Source organism: Sparus aurata, chromosome 5 (genome assembly GCF_900880675.1).
Source record: "Sparus aurata chromosome 5, fSpaAur1.1, whole genome shotgun sequence".
NCBI classification, from domain to species: Eukaryota; Metazoa; Chordata; class Actinopteri; order Spariformes; family Sparidae; genus Sparus; species Sparus aurata.
The window spans coordinates 20,443,870-20,457,126 of NC_044191.1; the positions used below are offsets into that span (position 1 = coordinate 20,443,870).

Sequence of the window (13,257 nt, forward strand, 5' to 3'; positions counted from 1 at the left end):
CCGTTGACAAGTCGTATCTATGGTCCGTCCTATTTACTGGAGGAGTGAACAACGTCTCCGTTGCATAAGAATCTTACGGGAGAGTAATGATTGTTCCAGGTATTAGTCAAACCCTCAGGCGTTACCAGGGAAACTAAGTTGTGGCTTGTGAAAAACTTTATATTTTGATTGTAAAACGCATGAAAATGTAAATTAATGGTCCGAATTTCCTTTCTTTGGCAAGTGACCATGGTATAAGCGGGATAATGCCCTTCGAGGTGTCCATAAACAGGAGTTAATGGACTTCGCGGAGGCAACCGTCCTCCGCTGCGCGTCGGACGGTTCTTAGGCCTCCACGTCGTCCATTAACTCCTGTTTATGGGCACCTCGTCGGGCATTATCCCTTACTTAATGACTTAAGTGTTCTAGCTCCCTTGACACATGCTGCAGTCCAGCCCCATCTCCAGAGCCAAGTTTAAATCCATCATGACCAACGTCCAAACTACTGGTCTTATCAAAAATCACACCTGTACAATGACGTGAAACACACACGTCCCCCACAGAAAGAAAAAGAAAACATTTCTGTACTCACAATATGTACAGAGTGTTGAGTGTTGTGTCTGACTTGAACAAGGCCACAAATACTTGAAACAATGAGGGAAAGATATATAGATACGAGCTGTTGCATAATAGTTTCCGTAGTTCAACCAATCACACGATAATGGCCACGGTAAGAGATAAGCCAATGAGCTCAGCTGGTGCGTTTTCAGAGGCCTCAGCATGTTTTCCTCTGTGTATGTGTGTTTTGTCTAACAGCAAACACAGCTCTGGATAAATGAGGTCTATTTTCAAGGAGGAGGAGAGAAAAGGTTCATAGAGAAAAAACAGCGAGCAGGTTTGTGTATCCAAGACGAGAGGAGAGGAGTCGACGGGGCATAAGTTTCTGAAAGTTGTTACAGCGGAGAGGCTCCTCGTGGCTGCGAGACATCTTGTTCTCTCAGAATAAACAAAGAGCTTTAGGGAAACATTAGGGGCTTCTCAGGCTACAAACATTATCAGCACGGGCAGACTAAAAGCACGGGCAAGTTAAAGGCTCCCCATCAGACATAAGGGCAAGACACCCAGCCTGAAAGAGACACACAATGATAGGAGCTGTTTTGAGTGTCTTAGCGGTGGAGTGGGGTTGTTTGGCATCCCTTTGTGGTCATTTCTGTTCCTGTGTAGTTGTCTTGCATCTTCTTGTAGTCATTTGCCAGTTGCTTTGCGTCTCTTTGTATTTGTTGTGCATCTACTTTTCATCAATCTGTGGTTGAGCATCCCTTTGTGGTCATTTTTTTTTTTTTGTGGGGTTGTTTGTGTCTCTTTCTAGATGTTTTGTGTCGCTGTATACTCACTATGTGGTTGTTTGGCAACCCTTTGTAGATGTTTTGTGTCTTTGCAGATGTTCTGCATCTCCTTGTAGTCACTTGGCAGTTGTTTTGCATCCCTTTGTAGTTGTTGTGCATCCACTTTTCATCTCTGGTTGTCCTGCATCCCTTTATGGTCATTGTTGTGTCTTTGTGGTTGTGATGTATCTCTTTGTTGCTGTTGTGCATCCCTTTGTAGTCACTTTGTGTTTTTTTGTGTCTGTTCATAGCTATTTTGTGTCACCTTGTAGTTACTATGTGGTTATTTGGCAATCCTTTGTAGATGTTTTGTGTCTCTTTATAGTTGTTGTGCATCTACTTTTCATCAGGCTGTGGTTGTTTTGCATCCCTTTGTGGTCATTTTTGTTTTATTGTAGTTGTGATGTGTCTCTTTGTAGCTGTTTTGCATCTCCTTGGCATTGTTTGTGCTTCTTCCAAGCTGTTTTGTGTCACCTTAGTCCAGTTGTTTTGTCTCTTTTTTTAGTTGTTTGGCATATACTACGTGGCTGTTTGGCAACCCTCTGTAGATATCTCTTTGTTATCTATTGGGACCTTCTGCTGAGATTTGGGATATTCCATATTACAAGAGATGTAATTTCAAACACAGGTTGGTCTTGTTCCAAATGTATAGTAAGTCCTGCTTTGGTTTCTTTTGGAGTCCTCTGCATTCCAAAACCCAGCAGCCTAAGTTTTCTGTTGCATCTCTGTCAACAGGTACTTGTCTAATCAGGCTTCTGGCTAATAATAGCTGGCAAACCACACTGTATTTTTCAGAGCACATCAACTGAAAGGAATAAAGCCCTCTACAGATGGAAGAAGAGCTGCAACACTAGTCAATTGACAGAATATAATCTACAACTTTTTTGGTAATCAATTGATAATTTAAGTAAAAAATGCTCAACAATAGGTTGTCTTATGTCATAGTAGAGATATCTTTGGAATTCTGACTGTTGGTCAGTCAAAACAGGACATCTGATGAGTCACTTTGAGTACCAGAAAACTGTGAGGGCATTTTTCCTGTTCTCTCATGTTTTATAGAGAAATCAATCAATGATTCAATAAATAAATCAACAATTAAAAGCGCCCAGAGGAAGGGCAGACTTATATCACCTTCCCTCTGTGGATTACAAAGCACATCCTGTATTGTTACTGAATACTTCAGATCATTAGCCAATGCAAATAATACCGCCATTCCAAGAGAGTCAGGGGAGAAAATGTTGTACAGTAGCACAGAATCAAAAACTTAAGTTCCAACTGGATGTTAAGTTAGTTATTTAATAATCACTCTCTACAAGGAAACCCCTTGTGTGAAAACAACACCTGCAACTGTTGATTTTGCAAATACTTAAAATTGGGCATCTCTGTTGTTTCCCATATCTGTCTTCAGATTTCAGTCCAGAAATCTGTTACAGTAACACAACAATAGGAGGAAGTAGCAGTGATAACACATCCTTGCTTATTCCCCCTAACAGCTTATTCTGTAGAAAACACGGCCCATATTCCATTAAAGAGGGCTGTGGGCCAACTCAGAGGAATCCCAATGTTTTAAGACCAGCATGCAACTTCCATGCAGCTACTCGGTCTCCAAGCCCTTCACACAATCATTATGTACGTCAAACTGTGCTACTGATCTGAAGACAAGTGATGTTTATTTTTGATAATCTGCCAATCTAATTGCATTGATCATTGGGTCCATAAAATATTCCGAAAATTTTAAAGAAAATTGTCTTGTCCAACATACATCATTGATCAGTGCTTTAACAGGTCTTCAAGTATCGCATTAAGTACAGTACAACTTTCACACTGCAGAGGCCACTGGATTTCACCTCCCCACAGCTGAACCACAGTGGAAATGAAACCTACACCCGTGTACCCTGAGCCGGGGCCATAGGCCTGCGGTGGAGGTCTGTACAGTTAGCACTGTTTGTTGTAAGCCCACTTTTTGCAGAGTGCATGCCAGCTGCTGCTGAATATCTTCTGTGTGGGTGAATAATATGGTCCCTGTTTCATTTGTCAGTATTAATGTATTTAGACAGAGGTGAAATTCAGAAGTTTACTGAGTTCAGTCAGAGGCTGAGCTTGTGTTTGGTGCATCTGTTCCTAGCTAATGTTAGCTTACTGCTAATATAGAGTTGGTACGTCGGATGTTTGGAGCAAGTAAACAGAAATGGTCCAGTGGTCAAAACCGGTGCATGGTGGAAATTCACTTCGCTTTCTGCAAACACCTTTAGTTGGGCCTAGGTCTGTGTCTGGGAGCAAAGACAAGCTGAGTATTAACTTCACAGGCTTAGTTCTTGGAAACTAAAAATCTTGAAATCCAACAGAAGACTCCTATATCTCGGATATCAGAAATTTCCCCCATTAAAGGGTTCACACTTCAGGTCTGTAACGTACTGACCAGAATGTGTCTCAATACACTTTGTGTGAACAAAAAAGTTACCAGGTAGCTACCAAAAGGTGACGTTTAATGCTAATCAATCTTTCATTTTTGACTATTTTATCTGGACAAAGTTCTTAACTCAAAGTGATGGTAAAATGACTTTCACTGACGTCAGCAGTTTGTACGCAGGAAGTGAGCTCAAACCTGCTAATCTGACTCCACCCACCACAAATAGGAACCAATACTTGTGCACAAGATTCAACGATGCACTTCATTTAAAAATCAACTGTAATAAAACAACTGAGTGATTAATGAACCAATTGTTGTTTACCAATCATTTACATTGTTTGGAATGGTGAACATCTGGTGGGCACAGCTTTGGGTTTTAGCTTCCTGGGTGGGCGCTAATAGTTCCTTTTGTTTCACTGTTTTCTGTGTCACTGAACCACAAAGACCATGTTTGTTTCTGCTTGTTGGTTTTCCGCTAATTCTGTGCCTCAGATAGGAACTGTGACCACAGAAGACAAAACACATCAACTTTTAAAACCAATAGAAGAAGTATTGGTGGCATGTATATGTATGTAATTAAAATTCTATAGTTGCAGCCTGATAATATTTTAACTAGCTTTTTACCCATAAATCACCAGCAAACAATACCACCAGAGAGGAGCAATTACATTGATTTCTTTAAAGTAGCCCAACTAAGTACATTTACTCACATATCTGGGTATTTCCATTTTATGCTACTTTATACTTCTCTACAACTCAGAAGTAAATGGTTTCCCTATTCAACTACAACATTTATTGATGGTTGCGGCTACATGTTTGACACCAGAAAACATTTGATTGACATTTGAAATCCTTGCATTGTTCTAAATAAACAATTTGTGCAGTCGATCTTCGTTTTTCCTTCTTGAATCTCCCATCAGTCGTCTCACGAGCCCTCTGATTTCTTTGCGACCTCTAGGTTGGGAACCCCTGGACTAGGGATGGGACAGAAAAATATTTTTTATCGTAGTTAGCGATTAACAACACCGACAATAAGTTGATCGTGGTGAATTTTCATGATCACATGTTCTCACATTGTGAAAGGTTGAAGTGATCTTAGTATATTTTAGTGCACTTTTAGTTTTTACTTTTACTAGTTTTGATGAATACAGGGATCACATCTTGAATCGCAATTAAATTGGACAGGATAATCGTGGCGTGAAATGTTGTTTTTCGCCAGCCTACCCTGGACGAAACTCCTTAAGTGTAGTTAAAATGTAATCAAGTATTATCTAATCAATCTAAGTGTTCCGTGACAATTCATCAGTCACAGGGCCAATTACATTAATGCACAGCTTACTTGTAACGGAGTATTTTCACATTGTTGTAAAAATTGGTACTTTTACTTAACAGCGAGGCAGCTATAATGACGCCTGCTCCTGACTACTGGTTGTTAATTTCCCTTTTATCATACGTCCTTGTCTCTTGTATCTATCTGTCAATGTCACTGACAGATCTCAGTCTGACCGACACCTAGGTTGAATAAATGAATAGAAGATAACAAACTGACAGTGTTTTGTTTAGGATTACTGATTAATGACAGTTTTCTCAGTAGATCTGACTGAGAGCGAATGGGGAAGTTTTTAATTTTTTTTTGACTCACGTCTGAAAGTGAAGAAAATGAGGCCTGGGCAAAAATAACACCACCGCTCATAGAGATCTATATCTCTGAGAACATTAAAAACTGAACTGATTTGTGACTCTGCATGTGTGAACAGAAGATATACGAAGATGAAAGCCTATCGCCCGTCCAGTCTTTTTTGTCCATCGACGATAAACATTAACAAAGCAAGAATGGAAAAGTGAGAGGCAGTTATGACACGAGGGCACAATACAGCATCGAGCCCCCAGCGCTGCATCGAAAAGACCCGGACAATCAACCTCTGAATAATTCACCTGACCTCTCAGGCCACGGAGCCACTCCTCCTCTCATCTTACCTGATAAAACCCTGACATTTTGATTGACCTTTTAAATTTAATAATCTCCTCTATGCTCCAGACTCAGCCACTCTGGCATACGCGCCGTCGTCCGACAATGAACTGCCGTCAAGCTGTGACACAAACTTGGACTCTGGCCCACGTGAAATTAATTTGTGCACGTTGAGAAGTTATCGAGATCAAATTCAAGGTATTACCTCACATGACCCTTTCAGAGCTTGCGTTGGTTTAGATGAAGCAGCTGAGGTTCAGTCACATTCCAGTTCCTACAGTAATTTACATGTCTAGGTTATTTCTGTCCAATTAACCAGTCAGTTCAGTTTTTTCTGCTGTGATACACATACAGTGTACATTTCACTCTACATTGTGGGCTTGGAACTTTTTATTCCATGTTTTAAAATAGTAGAGTGCACCTCGGCCAAGGCCCAACAGTGCCTTTCCACTCAATCCAGCCTAAATCAATAACATATAAAATATATGTGAATCCACAGGATCCAGATTTGTATTTGGGTCCACCTCAAACTGTGCTCACTCATGGATACCAAAAAACTAAATACGCCTAAATTTCTCTCATCGAGATCCACACATTACTCCCTAGAAATGAATGACATTGGCGAACAAAACCTGGATCGGTCCCTTTATCTGGACTGGCACCAAACGTTTACGGGGTCTGTTCCGAGACTCATCCTCCACCCAATTTACCTGCTCTAGTTTACTCAAATGTTTTGTATTTCAGAGGGTTCAGGAGCCCTTGACTTCTTTTGTTTTTGCTGAGCCCCTGTGTTATTTACAGCTGAGAGCCAACACTCTCGCACACCCAACTGTCTGGCCCTGAACAGTAAACGATCTGCCTCAACACCAAGACAGGATATGAATGAGTGCTTCACTGTCTTCCGCTGCACAGATTACTCATCATTCATCACAACTTTTACGGACAACAACAGTGTGCGTACAACCATAGATCCCACTGTTTATAATCATCACCCTCAGCGTCTCCACTCCCACTAACGAGTGTGCCTCCATATGAACAATGCTCCATCAGAAACAACAAAACACACTCTGGTGATCTCGCTAAAGAGTGTTTAGGTGAAACATGTTGCGTGTAAGAAGTTTTGTTGAAGTTTTGAACAGCAGCTCTGTTAAACCAAACACCCAACCAAAGCGACTAAAGTTAATAAAAGTGAAGCTGGGTGTTTTTTCTTTCCGTCTTCCCGTTACTTTCTGAGGCTCGGGGCTCCCTGGAGGACAAGAGACGGGGACAGAGAGAGAGAGTGAGGAGCCCGTTCACTTTAGCTTCCTGTCTGCCTTTCTATCTTCCTCCTCCATCTCTTCTCCCCCGCCTCCAAAAAACAAAACAAATCCATCCCAGCCTGTACACCCACTCGCCGCTTCACCTCGACTCCTCCAAGCTCAGTAAAACTCAGAGCCGCGCCGCGTCTTCTTACCGTGCGTCCCTGGCTGGCTTCGTGCGCTGCGCCGTGCGTCGCCAGCGGGTCCTGTGGATGAACAAGAAAAATCTCTCAACTACGAGAGGAGACGAGGGCCAGTGTTTCCCTCCTGGGCTTCCCACTACCCGCCTCTCGGATCCCCTCCCTCTCTCATGCTCCCCACCCTCCTCCTCCTCTCTTTTCTCCACCTCTCCCTCCTCCTTTTAGTTATAACTCAACTGTTGGCTGTTTTAGCACGAGATAACACGCGGGTCACGTGGTTCCTAGCGGTAATTACCACCCTGCTGCTGATGTCAGTGATCTGTATTTTAACGGTGAAGCGTTTCGTGGTGTCAAGTATTTGGTGATGTTCAAAAATGTTTTCAGAGTATCATCTCAGCCTTTGCTCTCTAATGAACTGGTGCTTTAGAGAGTTACCCCATCTTGTTTTGTTAAGCTTGACTTGTGCTAAATTACATTAATAAAAAAATACAACAACAGCACAAGCTAAAAAGATATAATTTAGTCTGAATTATGTTTTTGAGAGGATTTGGCTGAATTGGTGTCTGATGAAGCGACACATGAAGAGCCACAGCAGTGATGAGTTTCTCAGTGACCCTGACATACAGTATGTCTGACACACAGAGCGGGATCTTTGTGAAGGATGGAAACATTCATCAGAAACTGATAAGAGGTGGTGCTGTTGATCAACCTGTGCAGCTGACAATAATATTCATGTCAGTAAGTCACAGAACGTGGAAATAAAAAATGTTCACAGTTCAAAATGAGCAGGCTGTGAACAAAATGTCTTCTCTGTCTCCATCGTGTGGCGTTTACAGGAAGAAGAATGTGTCCATGCAGTCACTTCCTGTATACATACTGTCATTCAATAATGTTGATGACATCATGCACATGTGAGCATGTTGTCCCTGAAAACTGCATTAAGTCTGTTACAACATGAATCAAATGTAACAGTGAAACCATTTCTTAAACTCTGTTTTCTTCTTGTAGATGTTGATCATGTCTACAGCCTTCACACACTGTGTTAGCATCATACAGTCCTAATGACTGACTCAAATTGTTTAAAGAAGCAAATCTTTAGTGACAATCTGAAGTCTCCTTCAGAGCAAATAATGTCAGACAGCATCACTACATCTGTGTCTGTACCAGCCTCAGTACTTCCTCTCTTCAATGAGGCTGTCTGTAACAGAGCTGAGGACCAACACACTGTCACAACTTCACTGTACACAGTTTAGCAACAACTGGAACGTTTCTCTCTGCTGCTGTTTTTTTCTTTAAATAAATAGATTAAATGAATAACAGACCAGCATGACAATCAATAAAACTCCATCAGTATTAAACAAGCTGCTCAACTCTTCAGTATGACATGTTTTATTCCTCACATGTTTTCAGCTGTTCAGGTTCATCAGGGTGGTTTGAGGCTGGTTCAGGTTTCTTTATATACAATCAGTTCATGAGTCATGTGACTTTATAAAATAAATTAACTGAATAAGTTGGTCCGTCCATAAATGTTGATGTTGTTGATGAGTTTCACTGAGGAATTTGTTGTTTTGAAGATTAAAAAATGATGATGTAACCTTCAATGAGTTCAGATGAAACAATGGATTCTTGTTATAGATGTTGTATAATTTTCTTTTATGATTTTATTTGTAGTTTTTCACACAATCATTTGACAGATGTCTGTCAAGAAAATGAAAACAACCTTGTTGACACAATTTTGTATCAAAGCTGTGATTTAATGACACATCATGTGAAGCTGCATCATCCGATTTACATTTTATTAAGTTGATTCAGATTAAACAAAACTGTACTGTTGGAATTTCCCTTGTATTGAGCATAAACTAGACATTTATTATCATGTTATTGATCATGTTTACACCACAGCAGATGTCACATACAGCATGAAGAAGCACTGTGAGAGTGAGAGACTGAATTAAAGCTAAATTAAATCAAAACATGTTTCCAACTGATCCAAACGTGAAATAAATTATCAAAAGGTCCAAAAATATCCCAAACTGAAGTTGATGATATGATGCTATTTGACTCAAAACAAAATAACATGAAAATTAACAGCTGTGATTTGAAAAGAATTGTTTCATCCAGTTTAAACATTTTGACACATTTTTTTGTCGACAGAACTTACATCATAAATCTATTTGTTTTATAAACCATAGAAAACATCATCAGTGCAATCAGAGTATTTACAAAACAACGTAAAACATATTGTTGTTGACATCCATTTGAAAGTAAACAGAATATCAAAAGCAGGAGTTCACACCTATGATGGATAAATAAAATAGAATCAAACACTTGGTGACTCGAGCAGAAACAGGTGATTTAAGTAAATATTGTTGCAGTGAGTTTTTTTATGAAAACAATACAAGAAAATAAAAGACACTCAAAAAGAGACACTGAAAAAAACCTTTCTGTGGCTCTCAACAACAAATAATGATAATAAAAAGACAATCAGTCAGAGTCAAAATGTGTGTTGATCCTCTGAACTCTGAGTGTAAAGAGTAAAAACTGAAATTAAAACATGATCGGAACTGAAAGAATCATCAGAAGATCCATAATCTGACAAAGAAAAACTGATGTCTGATGATGATAGAAGTTAAAGAATCACACAACATATTTGGTTCAGTGGATACAGCTTATGTTATATTGTGGTCTGATTAAAGATAAGATGCTTCTGAGCAGGATATTCAGTTATAATATAAAATTATTGATTTGTATCATGTTTAAGAATGGATAATACAACATTATGTCAGTATATTTTAAATCTAATTCAAACATGATGTACTCTTTTTTTTAATCTAGGTTGGCATAAAATCGTAATTGTCTTTCAAAGGTTGAATTAAAAGCAGTGAGGTGTGAATGTTTTCAGGTTTGTTCATGAAAACCACTTTGGATCATTTATGTCAGACGACAGAAACATTTCTTTGATGTCAACATCAAATCAGATCTGTTTCACAATAATAAGTGTTATGATTAACGTCTCTTAAACCTCTAACGATCATGATACAGTAATGCTGAGTGTTAAAGATGGAACAATTAATTCACATTCCTGAACATCACAGAGAAATATCACTCTGACAGATTTTGATATCAGTAGTTTTAGCATCACCAGCATATCCAATGTTGAAATATGGGAAGAGTTTCTCAGTGAAAGTGTCTCTGTGAGTGTAGATGTGAGTCATGTCTTCACGGTCGGAGAAGGACACCTCCCCCCTGTCATAGTCCAGCTGGACTCTGATCCTCTGGAGACTCTTCTCCTCTCCGACAGTCCTACCAAGACTATTAGTGTATTTTCCATCACCATGCCATAAACACCAGATTCCATATTTTGGTGTAGGTGATATCTTTCCCTTCCTGTCAACTGACTCTTTTGCTAAACCTACAGTCCAACCAGGATGATCTCCCACCTCCACCTCCCAGCTGTGTTTCCCTGAGGTGAAGCCCTCAGAGCCAAAAACAGTGACAGAGGACATGAATCTCTCTGGATTGTCAGGAAGTTGCTGCTTTGTGTCTCCATATCTCACACTGGTCAGATCATTAGACAGATGGTGACAGGTGTGTGCAGTGTTTGGGTCCAGAATGACAGGACTGAAGTGGACCTGGTCCTTCATCTTCTCCCAGACTCTGAAGGACAGGTTGCCCAGGTGTTTGGCCACATCTATCAGCGCTCCTGAGACCAGCTGTGGATCTGACAGTGAGCACGGGACTCTGGCTCTGGTCTGAGTGGCTTTATAACTGCTGAGGAATGGCACGTTGTGTTTCTGCAGCTCTTCTTCAACAGCACAGATACTGTCTGACAGAGAGGAGAGCTGCTCCTCAATCATCTTCATCTCTCTGCTGACAGTCTTCCCCTTCTGCTCCTCTTCCTCCCTCAGAGCTGCCAGTCTGGACTCCTCTTCCTCTTTCAGGAACTGGTGGAGCTTGTTGAACTCTGCTCTGATCTGCCTCTCTGTGGACAACAGCTGCTTCTTGGAGTGTTGAATCACTTCATTGTATGTTTCCTTCACTTGTTTGTATTTGTTCCTCTTGTCCTGTAGAGACTTCAAGTCAGATTTCAGCTGCTCCTTCAGCTCACTGACTGTTTGTTCTACAGGAACCACCTTGTGACCGGCATGGTGAGGAAAGTCACACACATGACACACAGCTCTCTGCTCGTCCTCACAGAACAATTTAGGCTCTTCTTGATGTTTACTACACACCACCTCCACCTTCTTCTCTCCCTTTTCTGTCTCAGATGATCCAGATTTCTGTCTCCCAGCAAAGGAGTCAGCCAGTTCCTTCAGTGCAAAGTTCACCACAGTATTGTCTTTGGAGCATTTTCTTTTACAAATGGGACAGTTTTTGTTTTCAGCTTGTTCCCAGAACTTTTTCAGGCAGCTTGAACAGAAGCTGTGGTTGCAGCTCAGAGACACAGGATCTCTGAAAGTCTCTGAACACACATGGCAGCTCAGGAAACTTTCAAATAGAGCAGAATGTTTCTCAGCCATTTGTTACTAAAGATATTTTTCACAGCAGGACTCACCAAGTTTCTGTCTCTAATCTTGATTGCTTGAAATTCACCAATTTGTTTTCCAGCAGAGATCTCACACCCTATAATGGCGTCTCAGCTCTGTTCAACAACGTCAAAATTTACTTTCGTTTCCTTTCACCTCTGTCACGGGGTTAAATTTTTACCATAATAAATGCTGCTATGTCCAGTAGCCCGGGAAGGGGGGAGCTTCCGGGGCTGCAGCCCCCCCTGATGGTGGCTGCAGGGTGTAACATCACTGTAAACCTAAATGTTTGAAATAAATATACCGGTATATATAAAAGAAAAAGTATATACATACATACATACATACATACATACATACATATATATATATATATATATATATATATATATATATATATATATATATATATATATATATATAAATTATATGGGGTGTAAATAGAGTTGTGGGAATGTGTGGGAAAATACATTAAAAAATATATATATTTGTGGAGGAGACTCCCTCACCAGGAAGCCGCTTCAGCATCGAATAGTAGAACAACAATGGCGAGTGACAACCGTGGACGTGGAGTAAAACAGAAAGGAATATTAGTAACGTTACAAGTAACGTTACTGTGCCTATTTAAAAAACAAAACAAAAACGAATATCACCGAGGAGGAGGACAACAAAGAAGATGAAAACAGCAGTAGTGTGCGATGCGCTAGGGTACAGTAGCAGAAAAAAACAACAACGATGACGTCACTCATTTATTCATTCAGTTGGCAGCCCCCCCTACTTAAAACATCTTCCCGCGTGCCTGGCTATGTCACGTTGTCACCAGCAGATGACACTGTGAGGATGTCATTCAGAGTTCGATATTTCCCCTCAATTCAACATAGCAACATAGTTTGTATTGTCCTAGTATTGGCAGCGTTTTCAACAAAATAAGGGTATCATCTGAAAATAATGATGTTGAATGTTTTGTTTCACTTAACAAAGAAAAAAGGTTTTAATTTTGTTCAAACAACTGCAGAGCTTCTGTTTATGTTTCTTTTTAAGAGCAAAGTTTAACTGAGAGAAACACAAGAGGTTGCACATCTCTCCTCCAATATGATTTATTCCCTTTGCCTATGTATATAAGTCTTTAAGTGACTTTACAAAAGGAAAAGTTAACTTAACAGTTTGCCCATAAGTGTTAAAAATGAAAGACTTCGGTTGAGGATTTTGTTAAATAATACATCATTTTAAACAAATTTATTTTAAAATATCTGCATTCATCATATTTCTTTTTTTTGTAAAGTCCATAAAGTTACCTGACCATCTGACATATGTATGTAAAGAAACTGGAAACAACCACACAGACAAAATTCTGAATCAAAACTGTTGATGGTTTAATTGAAGCAGCATCCATCTGATGTGCATCACATGTTAGCAAATGAGAAAAAACAACATTTTAAATGTTCCAGATTTTGTCTCGCAGCAAAACAGACAGGCAGTTCCTTCAGAGAAAAGTTGAGCCCAAGTTTGTCTTTTGGAGATTTTCTTGTATGTGACAGTTTTTATTTTCA

The 13,257-nt window shown here is 40.0% G+C and overlaps 2 protein-coding genes across 2 annotated transcripts in view; both read right to left on the minus strand.

The window, feature by feature from the left end:
- Nucleotides 1-7,336, minus strand: part of LOC115582177 (phospholipid-transporting ATPase ID-like) — a 42,132-nt gene extending 34,796 nt beyond the window's left edge. Inside the window, exon 1 of the mRNA XM_030417972.1 lies at nucleotides 7,197-7,336. The gene's annotated coding sequence lies outside the window, so the exon portion shown is untranslated. The remainder of the gene's footprint in view (nucleotides 1-7,196) is intronic.
- Nucleotides 7,337-8,914: 1,578 nt separating this feature from the next.
- Nucleotides 8,915-11,931, minus strand: LOC115581176 (nuclear factor 7, brain-like). The gene has a single exon (XM_030416069.1). The coding sequence runs from the start codon at nucleotides 11,699-11,701 to the stop codon at nucleotides 10,271-10,273; it is 1,431 nt and encodes a 476-aa protein (XP_030271929.1). The 5' UTR covers nucleotides 11,702-11,931; the 3' UTR covers nucleotides 8,915-10,270.
- Between the last annotated feature and the right edge of the window lie 1,326 nt (nucleotides 11,932-13,257).